The sequence below is a fragment of the Orycteropus afer genome, unplaced genomic scaffold (genome assembly GCF_000298275.1).
Source record: "Orycteropus afer afer isolate SDZICR_OR568_19922 unplaced genomic scaffold, OryAfe1.0 scaffold00045, whole genome shotgun sequence".
NCBI lineage: Eukaryota > Metazoa > Chordata > Mammalia > Tubulidentata > Orycteropodidae > Orycteropus > Orycteropus afer.
This window is the reverse complement of record NW_006921632.1, coordinates 6,704,016-6,718,119: the sequence shown is the minus strand read 5'-3', so window position 1 is coordinate 6,718,119 and position 14,104 is coordinate 6,704,016. Positions and strand designations below refer to the sequence as shown.

Genomic DNA, 14,104 nt, shown 5'->3' with positions numbered 1-14,104 from the left:
GTTCTCTCTCCTCACCTGGATCCCTGCAGCTGACTACTCCTCTGTCTGGGTTCCAGGCTTTTAATCCTCTTTCTCCCGCTTTCCCACCCTGCTGCTTTGGGCATGCCTGAGTTCCCTCTGCTCACCTGGATCCCTGCGGCTGACTGCTCCTCTGTCCGGGTTCCTGGCTTTTAATCCCCTTTCTCCCACTCTCCCATCCTGCTGCTTTGGGTGTGCCTGGGTTCTCTCTCCTCACCTGGATCCCTGCAGCTGACTGCTCCTATATCCGGGTTCCTGGCTCTCCTGCCCTGCTGCTTTGGGTGCGCCTGGGTTCTCTCTCCTCACCTGGATCCCTGCAGCTGACTGGTCCTCTGTCTGGGTTCCTGGCTTTTAATCCCCTTTTTCCCACTCTCCCATCCTGCTGCTTTGGATGTGCCTGGGTTCTCTCTCCTCACCTGGACAGAGGAGCAGTCAGCTGCAGGGATCCAGGTGAGGAGAGAGAACCCAGGCACACCCAAAGCAGCAGGGTGGGAGAGTGGGAGAAAGGGGATATATACATATAGAGAAAGAGAAATTTATCTTAGGAAAATGGCTCACACACTTATAGAAGTTGGCAAGTCCCAAGTTCTTGGATCATACCTCAAGCTGGAGGCTTTGCCCGACTCACACAGCTGCAGGGAATGAAGAGCTCAAGGTTGGTAGGCAGTACTGGCTGTTGACTTCAACGAATGATGAATCCAAGATCTCCAGGCCAAATGGTGGACTGTGTGCTCACAGACAGTTGTAGGCAACACAACAGAATCCCGATCCACAGAAGAGTGTCTCTTTTTCCTAAATGTCCATAAATATACTGGAAGCAGGCCACATGCCTAGGGAAACTCCTTTTCAACAGATTTGCTGCTCAAAACATATATATCTGATCTCATCATGGGAACAACCCACATCACAATTGCTTAAACCACACAGAATTGTGGTCCAGCCAACTGACACACAGCTCCAACTATTACAAGGGTAGAGAGTAGTCATTACATACAATATGTGTCCTCTACAATATCTAGCAATGCCTAATAATCTTCTTTGGGTTCTGGGCATTCATCACCAAAGGTCTCACCCTTGATCTTATGATACTTTACTCCATGACACCAGAGCCTATAACCCATTAACCTACTGTCATACAGTCAATTCCAACTCATAGTGACCCAATAGGGCAAAGCAGAACTTCCCTATAGGGTTTCCAAGGCTATAACTTTACAAAAGCAAACTGTGACATCTTTCTCCCACAGAGCAGCTAGTGGGTTAGAACCACCAGCCTTTTGATTAGCAGCTAAATGCTTAAGCACTGTACCATCAGATACTACAAAATTCTCTGAGAATATGACACTGCATACCATGTTAATATATTATCTTATAGAGAAAGTTAAGCAGGTAAACTAGTGTGGCTACCTTATGAAATTATTTTAAAATTATTTTGAAATATTAATTCTAAAATTAGTTTGAAAAATCTCCATGGGGTTTAAATTGTCCCTACAATTTCTCTGGAAATTAAAAATAAAGTCTCTGATATCCTTTCAAATAAAACTGTTTACCCTGTAAGTTTATTTAAAATGAATAAAAGAAATATTGACTATAATCTTATTCATAAAAATACCTCAAATATGTAGTTTATAGTGATAAAGCAGATATTTGTCTCGCATACCAAGTAATTTCATGTATGAAGGTTAACTAGGCTAAAAAGAGCCAACAGATTGGAGAAGGCCTAGTCTCTGGAACCTATACCTTATCATAGATATTTCCAATTTTGCTACTTGTGACACATTGTATTGCATAGGGGAATAAAATAATTTTCACTTGTATTATGTTTAAAAGACTTAGAACCTTAGGCTTTCCACTCCTCACTCCACTCTTACATTTATAGAAAGTCTATGTATGACCTGTGCTTTCCCAAGTCATTTGTAACACTGATGAACATACATAAGAGTATCATGCAGAGATAGTTTTAAATGATTACCATGATAAAAACAGCTTATTAGCTAAGTCACCTGGGTAAGTTATTTACCCTTTTGGGCCTCATTTTCTTATCCATGACTGAAATAATAGTTCCGATCTCTCAGAGTTGTTGTGATGAGGAATGATAAAGGATAAACACCATCTCTCACAGTGTGCCTGGCAGATAGAATGTGCTTAATAAATTAAAGCCAGTATAAATACCATAAAGAGCCCTGGTGGCTCAGTGGTTAAGTACTCAGCTTCTAACTGAAAGGTCAGTGGTTTAAATCCACCAACTACTTAATGGGAGGAAGATGTTGCAGTCTTCTACCATAAAGATTATAGCATTGGAAACCTCATGGGACAATTCTACTCTGTCCTACAGGGTCACTATAAATGGGAACCAACTTGTTGGTAATGGATTTTTTTGGTACAAATAGCATGGCTCTCTAGGTGGCACAATGTTTAAGTGCTTGAACATTAGCTGAAAGATTACCAGTTTGAACCCAACCAGAGGCACTTTGGAAGATAGGCCTGGTTGATATGGTTCTACAAGGTCACAGCCTTGAAAACCATATGGAACAGTTCTACTCTGTAAACATGGGTTTACCATGAGGCAGAATCAACTTGACAGCAACACACAACAACAACAATAAATACCATAGATACATCACATTTTACAATCGACCAGTGTCTGTTTTGCATACTATGTTTACTCTGGTCCTCACAAAAACCTGTATCACAGGTGGCGGAAATGAGGATGTGTCAAAGGTGGTCCCCTCCCTGGGATTTATCCATAAGCAACAATAACACCTTTGTTGTTGTTGTTAGGTGCTGTACAGTCAATCCTGACTCACAGTGACTCTATGTACAACACAATAAAACACTGCCTGGTTCTGTACCATCCTCACAATCATTGTTATGTTTGAGCCTATTGTTGTAGCCACTGTGTCAATTTATCTCATCGAGCGTCTTCCTCTTTTTCACTAACACTCTGCTTTACCAAACATGATGTCCTTCTCCAGGTACTGATCCTTCCTGCTAATGTGACTAAAGTAGGAGAGACAAAGTCTCACCATACTTACTTCTAAGATGCATTCCAGCAGTACTTCTTTCAAGACAGATTTGTTTGCTCCTCTGGCAATCCATGGCATGTTCAATATTCTTCACCAACACCATAATTCAAAGGCATCAATTCTTCTTCAGTCTTCCTTATTCATTGTTTAGTTTTTGTATAAATATGAGGCAACTGAAAATACCATGGCATGGGTCAAGCATATCTTAATCTTCCAAGTGACATCTTTGCTCTATAACACTTTAAAGAGGTCTTTACAATAATACTTGCAAGGGCAAACTAATCATGATCTTTCCACACTAACTTTCATATTATAATAATCAAAAAACCTGGGGTTAAGGACTTGTTCTTAGGAAGGGAGAAATAAGAGGACTGTGAAAACAATCTTACTGCTTTCTTTAAAAAAAAAAAAAAAATACCTAACATATTAGAAAAACAAGAATTTGGTTCCTTGTAGATGACATGTGCACTCTAACATTCTTGGTTCCTTGTAGATGACATGTGCACTCTAACATTCTTAGAAGATGTCCTCACTTTACTATGATCTAATCAAATTTGAAAGCTCCAGAGTTCAATGTTAGAAACCCCAATCTGTTGTAGTTGCTTGCAGGCTAAAAATAGTTTTAAAAATGAAGGAATCAGGGATTTGTCATCTCAAAGTAATTATCCCACATTTCATAATTTATAAACTATAAATTATAAATTACAGCCAACAATTTACTCATAGGGTTCATTTAGTGTCACAGAACCAAATTCCTTTGTTTTTCCAATATATTAGAATTTTTTTTTAAAGGAGGACTAAGAAGACTTCAGCAAGATGGTGGAGTAGGCAAACAAGCTACACAGACCCTCTTCAACAAAGAAACAAGGAATCAATTCAAACAGATACAGAAGATAATCCTGGAACCCTGAGCTTTGAAGGGAAAGACAAAGGAGTGGATTAAATACCAACTAGTAGAAGAACCTGAATGAAAACAGTGAATAAGGAGACAAACACAGCTGCATACTGTCACCTACCCTGATGGCACAGCCAATTTGAATATTTATAAGTAGTATTTCAATCCAGGTAGCAACCTAAGAATCAGCTCTGCTGGCCAAGGTCTGCATAGCAATGGCACTGGTGACTCACAACTAGAAAGGAAAACAGTGAAAGAGACATGAGCTATGGATTTCTGGCTATCCTAAGGGTGCAGCCATTTTGAATATTTCCAAGTGGCCTTCTGGTCCAAGGAGCAAGCCCAAGAATAGGATCCACTTGTCAAGGACAGCACAGGAGGCTGATGACTAGTTGTTGTTGTTGTTGTTATGTGCTGTACTAGAGAGGTGCAATATTCCCCTTGTTACTCTTATACCCCACACCCTCTTGGTGAAAGGCAGTGTGGCTCTCCCCCACCTCCACTCTTCTTCTGGGCTGAATTCCATCCCTGCCTGTGTACCCGGACAGAGCCTATGTAACTTGTCCTGCCCCCTGTGTTTTGTTTTTAAATTATTCTTTTTTTTTTTCTTCCTCCTTTCTTGTCTTTTTCAAATATTTTTAAAAGGTTTCTCATTTATTGCCTTGCTTTTTTTTTCTTTTTAATTGTTCATGTTTGTTTATGCAGTTTATGTCTTTTCCCTATTGTTTTAATTTTTTTTGTGGTTTTTTAATTGCTTTTTTGTCTAACCGAGTGGGAGAGGGCAACCATGCCCATATAACCCAACCATACCCACACCTCCTGCAGCCACACCCACTGAATGAGGACCACTACTTCCTTCTGCACCAACTGATCAATGATAGACAGCAGCCAATACCAGTCCACCCACCATTAACTGCTCTTCATAAAGAGCTAACAGAAATCTGTGCACACACTCTCATTCTCTATCACAACCACCAGAAGACAGCTGTTGAGTGCCTAACTGCTACCAACTAGTGAATAGAGGAGCACAGTACCCTGCCCACTCAAATATATCAAAACAAAATAAAGAAGAAAACTTGGGGGAAAAGCACACCAATATACAATCACCAACAAAATATAAATATGATGACATCACACTGTCTCCAAGACAAGTGGCCATCCCACTCCACACAAAGAATCAAGATAAAGTGGTAGAAACAAGGGACCAGGATACAGACCCAGGAAAACTCCCTGAGGAAGAAGCAGCACTGGAACTCTCTGATAAGGAATTCAAAAGAATGATACTTAGATAACTCCAATGCAGTGAGAGACATATCAATGAAAACACTGAAGAATCAAGGAAAACACAGACAAAATTAAGGAAAATATAGAAAAAAACAAAAACTCTAGGACAATTTAGGACAGCAATACAAGAAAAATAACTGACAAAAAAAATGAAAAATTAGAAATGATACAAAAACAACAAATAGAAATCCAGAAGATTAATATTAAAATTATAGAAATAAATAACACATTGAATGGGCAAAGGAGTAGAATCAAATCAATAGAATTAGTGAGAATGAAGACAAATACCATTTCAATACTATTTTCTTAAAGGCTCAGTCAGAAAGAAGATCAAAACAAAATAAAGAAAGCTTAAGATTCATGAGGGATACCATCAAGAGGAATAACTTATGTATAATCAGAATTCCAGAATAAGGCACAAATAAAACTATGGAGAAAACTGTCAAAGATTTGTTGGAAGAGAATTTCAATAATATGATGAAAGACAAGAATATACCTATTCAAGACGTTCAATGAATCCCAAACAGGATAGACTGAAAAAGAAATCACAAAGACATATCATCATCAAACTCACCAAAACCAAAGACAAAGAAAGAATTCTGAAAGCCGCATGGGAAAAATGAAAAGTTACCTACAAAGGGCAACCAGTAAGACTAAGCTCTGACTTCTTGGCAGAAACTAGCAGGCAAGAAGGCTATGGGATGACATGTACAAAATCCTGAAAGAAAAATTTCCAACCAAGAATTATATACCCAACAAACCTGTCCCTCAAATATGATGGTGAAATTAGGAGATAAGCAGAAATTAAGATAATTTGTTCAAACCAGACCAACCTTATTATATATGCAAAAGGGAGTCCTTTGGACAGAGAACCAACAATATCTGATGATTAACACACATGATGACATAACCCAGAAACCCACACAGCTATGGACGTATCCAAAATAAAATAAGCTTACAGGATTGTAAACAGGGAACCAGCGACATCAATTGGCAAAAGAAGACAACTGCAAACGAAAAAGACGGAATAAATAGTGTAGTTACAGAATATCTAAATGGTGAGGAAGTCAAGACAATTCCAAGATAGAACAGACTGTCCAAAACTTGGGAAGAGAATAATAATTCCCAGGTCAATCTCAAAGAAAAATAGTAAACCTTCACATCGAAATAAAAAAGAGAATAGACACAAATATTTAGCAAATACTAAAGCAAGAGCAACAAAGGACATGATAACATGATTCACACACAAAATGAGCTCAGCACAGAAAATTACATGAAACAAAGAAACACATAAAAAATGACAGCAATAAATCCATACTTGTCTATAATTACACTGAATGCAAATGGATTAAATGCACTACTCCAAAGACAGAAAGTTGCAGACTGCATAAGAAAACATGACCCATCAACATGCTGTCTACAAGAGACCCACCTTAGACATAAGGAGAAAAATAGATTAAAAATCAAAGGTTGGAGAGAGATATATCAAACAAATGGCAATCAAAAAAGCAAGAGTGGCAATATGAATTTCTGATAGAACTGACTTTAAGACAAAAACCACCATAAGATAAAAGGAAGGAGAATATATCAATTGAACAAGAGGACATAACCATAATAAATATCTGTGCACCCAATGAAAGAGCCCCAAAATACATAAATCAGACTTTAACAGAATTGAAAAGAGAAATACATGACTCCACAGTAATAGTAGGAGACTTTAATACACACTTTCAATGAAAGACAGAACAACTGGAAAGAAAATCAACAAAGACAGAGAACTGCACAATACAATCAACCAACTTGACCTTGTAGACATCCACAGAGCACTTCATCCAACAACAGTGCAATATACATTCTTTTCCAGTGCACATGGAATACTCTCCAGAATAAGACTATAAGTTAGGTCACAAAGCAAGCCTCAAGAAATTTAAAAACATAAAAAAGATCAGGCTTACTGACCTGATAGAGCCTGGTGAAACCCCTAAGACTATGGCCCCTAGTTAGCTTTTAGGCCTGGAACTGTACTCATTCCCATGGCTTCCAGGCAAATAATAGCATATATGGTGAACACTTAGACCAGGTAGATACTGTCATTAGAACAATCAATCATGAGAGAATAGAAGGGCAGTATTTGCACAGGAAGATGGAATGCACAAGGAGGCAGGAATGGATAGGGAAGAAGGACACAAGGAAGAAGTAACTACAGGGAGGAAGCAAAAAGAGAGCTGTAACACTGTGTCATGAAACAAAACGTGTATGAATTGCTGTACGGAAAATGAATTTGCTCTGTAAACTTTCACTGGAACCACAATAAAATTTAGAAAAAAAATAAACAGGGGACTAAGATTCTGCTTTTTATCAAAAAAAAAAAAAAAAAAAACCTCTTGGCAAGTAAGAATAAAATACTTCCACACAAAATTTGATATGGTCCCATTTCAGGATGTCTTTTTATCAAAATAGGCAGAATCAGAATTACCTGGTGAATTTTTTAAAAAATATGGTTTGGAAGGCCTTACACCAAACCTTGTGAAACAGACACTATGGTTGGGTGGTCTTTGTTTACATTTCTCCTATGATTCTATTAATAAGCCTGGTTTTAGACCAGGTGACTTAGTAAATCAGATGACACTGGAAGGCAGCAGAAATCAGGCAGCACATAGGACAAAGGACAAGCGACAATGTTGCAGGTTCATCCAATATCCTTCCAGAATTTATACTGAGTCTGTCTCCCCTCTATGTTTCCGCTCCCGAAAGTTTCACCTATCTCTTCTGATTAACATTTCAGAAAATAATGCTTACTTACAGGAAAACAAAATATTTTCTATGCAGATAATTCAAGTATTTACAGCTAAAAATGAGTAAATTTAAAACTCTCTAGGTCAAACAGTAAAGAAGATTAATGCAGAAGTTGACCAAAGTAAGAAAATGTTCTAAGCTATTTTTTGATTATAAATCTTGAGAAATTTAACTCATGATTAACTACAGATAGATTATCATAAACATACAGAAAAGTGTGTCTAGCATACTCATTAAAGGGAAAAAATATTCTAATCCAAGGGAAATTTTTATCTCTAAAATCTTTGCTTAATTTTCCAATGGGTTTCCACTTCTCATGTGTGATAAAAATTACCAAGTATTTTAATGAATAACCCACTCCACTCATAGAAATCGACATTGCTTCCTGGAAAGAAAATTATATAAAAGTTTTAAATGGGATGAATTTTCAAAGCACAAACAAGTTTTGTTTCTATTTACAATGCATGTGATCAGGCTCCTACCAATAAAATGATATACCTAAGAACTTAAAATTCCACATAACATTCACTTCCATGCTTTTTTTTTTTTTAAATCTCCATGCCTTCCTACTTTTGCTGAAAACACAGCTTTCCTTTCCAGTTTTCAGGATTGTTTAGTGTTCTTTTGTTTGGGTTATAATATCTTAGTTTTGATTTCAGCTCATCCTGTCTTTAATCAAAATTGGAGTATTAGACCAGCTGGGATTAGATTCTACAAACTACTCATTCCTAGCACTGCCCATATTTTGTAACATTTTCTAGAATCAAGGCTTTTAGGGCTGGAAAGGCAAACCAGAAGAGGCTCAGAGATCTTCTCTGTAACTTCCCTCCACACAGCCCTTCCCATTCTGGATAGCTTTAGTGGGTCAAGGGTTTTTCCAGTCACAGCATCTCTGAGACTGAGTTTCTCCAGAAACGAAGCAAGAGGGTGAAATGATTCAAACAAAGCTACAAAATTCTTTTCTAATAATTTGAGGGCATCTTATCTAACAGACTGAAGGATCTTATCAAAAGGCTGAGTTTTGTGTTTGAGAGGGAGAGGTGGTAAATTTTTAACAGACCCAATAAGGAATTGTCAATGTTTGACAGTGGTTCTGCATCCAATTTCCTACAGGCATACTTCCTCACCACTTAGTTACTCCTTAACCCCTTGCTGACCACTTTCTGCCACTTAGAGTAGGTCATGGCACTTAGTGAAGTCTCACTGTGTCTACTATTATTATTGCTGACCCTCTTCTTTCAAAACCAACATTGCCAAACCCAAAACCAAACCAAACTCACTGTCGAGTTGATTCTGACTCAAAGCGACCCTCATTGGGTTTCTGAGGCTGTAACTCTTTACTGAAGTCGATTGCCCCATCTTCCTTAGGTAGAGTAGCTGGTGGGTTTGAACCGTGGACCTTCTGGTTACCAGCCAAATGCCTTATCCACTATACCACCATTGTCAAAACCAAAACCATACCAAACTCACTGCCATCAAATCAATTTGACTCATAGCGACCCCACCTTGGGTTTCCGAGATGGTATCTCTACAGAAGTAGGTTGCCTAATCTTCTTTTTGAAGAGTGGCTGGTGGGTTTGAAGCACCAGCATTCTGGTTAGCAGTCACATGCCATCGCCAAAGCCAATGGTTTTTCCATCCTCATCTACTTCTTTGCAGTACTTGTTACTGCTGCCCACTCCCATTTTTTAAAAAGTCCTCTTCTCTCTCAGCCCCAGTAATAATGCATCTCTGCTACTCCTTTGAGAAATCTGACTCAGATTCAGATTTGACCACCCTTTTGCCTCTTTCTTTGGCTCCTTCTCTGTGCCCTCTTCTAGTCAAAGTATACATTCTTTCAGCTTTCTTATCTTCTCCAGGAAGGATGCTAAACTTGTACTGTGTGACTTTGGACAACTCACATCCCTTTCTAGGCCAAGAAAGAGAAGAAGCTTGATGATCCAGACCTGTTCAAGCTACACAGTGCTATTCTAGTCTATCCTGCTCCCATTTTCACACTGCACAGGCTACTGCAGAAGGCTAGTCTAAGTCCGTGTTGGAGCTACCTCCAGAAAACTATCACTTCCACAGTGAGAAGAAACCTTAAATAATCATTAGGTCTGATACCCTCATTTTGCAGTTGAGAAAACCTAGGTCTAGAGAGGAAACAATTACATCATGGCAGAGCTGGGGACAGTAAGGTCTAATCAGTTCTCACAGACTGCAAAACTGTAGCGTGTGTCTTCCAAACATGGTTGAATGAATAATGGTATCAGAGTAAAATGTGACATAGAAGATATAAATACATCTAGAACACTTTGGAATCTTCCTCTCTCTTTAAAAATTAAACTTTATACTGTCACTCCACAAACTTTGGAAAGATATTTGCTAGAGATAATTTTCTAAGCAAAATAGCATAACTTAATCACATAAAACATCTTAGATTTATATTTTTAAATAACCAAATAAAACAGAACATCAAATCACAGAATACATATATTTACATTAGTTCAAACCACAAGAGTCCATTTAATAGTTCATATAATTTTAAGATCTACATACACACAAGCATATGAACAAATATTACTTTGCTAGAACAAAGGTTTAAGAAGTTACTCAGACAGTTTGGTATTGACGCCTACATTTTTAGGGCTACAAATAATGGCTTTAAACTTTCAATGAGATCTTTTGTACAAGGATTGGAAAAGTACAGAATGGAAAGGAGACAGTCAAACAAATGTATCTTTATTGCACGATTTATCTAACACCATGAAGGATGTGGCATTACCCAGTAAATTTTATCAGTGTAGCCTGTTCACCCCGGTCTGAAACGATGAAATTAGCTGAAAAATTCTCAAGACTAACTTTTCTTTGTGCTTTATTAATAGTTACTGCTTTATTTGTCCTTCTATACCTCTTAAAAAACAAAACACTGTGCTTTTCTTTCAAATAATTCAACTTTGGTCTTGCTAAGTTTGCAAAGTCTATTTTCTGAGAACATTCATAAATGTTTTTGTTTTTGTTTTCTTTTTAAGAACACGGAATGGAACCATGTCAGTCGTATCACCTCTGGGCCAGCTCTGAAATTCTGAGCGGTGCTAAAGACTATCTAGAATGTAAGCTATAGAAAACAACACTATTTTTCTCTGGCACAATGAGGAACCAAAACACTGTGCCATATTTCCTATCCCATTTAAAAAGACCAAAACCAAACCCAACCCAACCCACTGCCATCAAGTAGATTCTGACTCATAGCAACCCTGTAAGGACAGAGTAGAACTGCCCCATAGGGCTTCCAAGGCTGCAAAACCTTACAGAAGCAGACTGCCGCATCTTTCTCTCACAGAGCAGCTGGTGGGTTCGAACAGCTGGTGGGTTCAAACTACCAACCTTTTGGTTGGCAGCCGAATACTTTAATCACTGTGCCATCAAGGCTCCTCTTAAAGAGATCTTTTGGTTGCATTTAAAACAAACAAATACAGTATCTGCCCTGTTGTTTATTTTCCAGGCTACACACAAAGTTAAATAGGAAGAGAGTAAATTACCACAGCACACAAATACAGGCACAAAATTAAGTGGATGCCACAAAGGGTGTGTCTGAAAACACGGAATTGACAGAATCTGAGTCAGATTTCACTCTTGTGGACTTTAAGATGCCCTCAGCTATCACTGTCTCGCTAGGAAAGAGCCGGACTTTCCCATTCTGCCCTGCTGCAGTATCCTTCAGGGGTTCCAGAAAGACGACTCTTTTCCCGGCACCTGCCTTCCGTTCGTCAGCTGGGACATCACTAGCAGGGCCAGGATTGAGAATAGATGAATGGACATTGCTTTGGTTTAGCATATTTTTCTGCCTCTTGGCTTTACATCTGCAGGGACATGGCGTCAGATAGAGGTACAAAAGTACCAAAACAATACTGGCCACACAGGCAGCTAGAGTGGTAAAAGCTGTGTTAAATGCCTCATGTGCATGGGATCTGTTTATAGTGAAATTGCTCACGTTGATGGTAACATCCACAGTTTCATTTAACAGTCGTTGCCTATTCATTGCAATACAAGAATACACTCCAGCATCCTCAAAACGAGGACTTTCTATAATCAGACTTCCATTGCGAAAGACACGAAAGTTTTCCACCTCTTTCTCAGGCTCCAGCAGTTTGTTATCTGGACTGACCCAAACAAAATCCGTATTTGCACTACCAGTCTTGCTGTCACAGTGGACAACCAACCTTTCCCCAACCTGAGCCTCATGAATAAAGCCAAGGGCACGAAAGGAACCATTGATGATGCTGTCAGAGCAATTCATAAAGCTGTCTTGCAGCAGAAGCATTTGATGGGAGTGCCTAGAGTCAGACCACAAACGGCAGGAATAATCACTCTTAAAATCCATCACTGAGCTAAAGTGCCTACGATACCAAAAGATTAGCAATGAGTAGAGGGAACAGTCACAGATAAATGGGTTTCCATGAAGGTAGATGCCTCTCAGCTGTTTTCCTGGCACTAAATTCATATGGTGCATTGGCATGGAAGGGATCCGGTTATAAGAAACATCTAAAAACATCAGTTCTGTCAGTTTGAATCTTCCAACATACAAATCCATGGGAAACTGTGTGAGAAAGTTTCCACTTAAGTAGAGTTTTTGCAATTGGGAGAGCCCTCCAAATGCAGAAGGATCGAGATAGGAGATATGATTGTTGTAAAGCAGGAGCACTTCCAGAACCTTCAATTCTTGGAATACAGCACTTTTCAGAGTCTTCAGCTTATTGGATGATAAGTCAAGACACTTCAAATTTGGAGTGGTGGAAAAACTGCCTGTGGAAATGCTGGTGATGTTGTTATGACGGATAATTAGTGTGTTCAGTTTTACAAAAGATACTGGAATCCACTCAGAATCCAGGAGGCCAATTCTGTTATAACTCAGATCCAGTCTCTTAATCAGTCTGAAAAGGTTCCCAGGCACCTTGGACAGGTTTTTGTTGGTGCAACTCACAATGTCAGTGGCACAGATGCAAGCGGTGGGGCACATCCCCGAGGCGCCACGGCTCACAGTCGCTGTGATGACCAACAAACACAGCATCTCCCTGCAGCTCGGTCTGACAACTCCAAGCTGGGTGGATAGTGTGTGTAAACGTAAAGACATTATGGTCGCCTCTGAGTCTCTTCCCGGCGCGTTTTCCACCAGCTCAGCCTCCCACCAGTGAGCCTGGGAAATAATCAATATTTAAGACAGGGGGGAAAAAGCAGAAGTTAACTACCACTAGTTAACCCTTAATAGTCATAACTTGCTTAGCTTCCTTGCCAATAACTTGTGAAACGGGGGTTTTATTTCACACTGCGGAGCACTATATTGCTTAAAAAAAAAATGCAATTCTTGGTTATGCCTGCTTACAGATATTTACAGCCACAATCTATCAATACAACTGCTTCCCAATCAGAAGCTCATTTTTTTTTTTAAAGTTACATTCAGCGTTGTTTTTAAACTCCCTCCAATAGACACAAAAATACACAAACGCATGCTATAAACAATTAAACGGAAATACTTGGCAAGCCACCCATCCAGAAAACAACTCACGGAGCTGGGAAGCCTCACAGGCTCCGGGAATAGGCCGCCGACGGTGGTGTCTTCTAAAGGTCTGTGTATCTGTCTGTCGTCTATCTTCTGTTACTCTTGCATCTTCCGATTTCCTTTCCCTCTAGCACCCGGCTGGCGGCAGCCTCTTGCTGCCTCTTAACTTTGGGGAGTTTCAAGCAGCCGAGGCGGCGGCAGCAGCCCTAAGCTCAGGAAGCCTCTCCGCCGGCTCCGTTGGTTCTCCCGGGCTCTTTTCAGTGCACGGCTGAAGGTACCGCCTCGGCGCTGTGGCCCACAAGTGCTCGCGCGGGGGACACCCCGCTGGCTGTACGAGGTCTCGAGGGGCGCGGGGAAAAGGTCAGGACTCGCCCCTCCTCTCCACGCTCAGGAGGCTGCAGTACCCGGGGGTTCCCGCGCGCCGCCGGCAGGGTTTTATCCCCGCGCGCGCTGTCTACGCTGGGCCCGCAGGTCTTGTGCGGGGCGGGAAGGCCAGTCCCGCCCCTGCGCGTCCGCCTTCCTGCGGGAGTCAGTTCCGTGGTTGCT

At 40.0% G+C, this 14,104-nt stretch overlaps 1 protein-coding gene across 1 annotated transcript; it reads right to left on the bottom strand.

Moving 5' to 3' along the window:
• Window positions 1-11,566: 11,566 nt before the first annotated feature.
• AMIGO2 (adhesion molecule with Ig like domain 2) lies at window positions 11,567-13,132 on the bottom strand. Its single transcript, XM_007937906.2, has one exon. It carries the CDS (start codon window positions 13,130-13,132, stop codon window positions 11,567-11,569), a length of 1,566 nt encoding a protein of 521 aa, XP_007936097.1.
• Window positions 13,133-14,104: the final 972 nt, after the last annotated feature.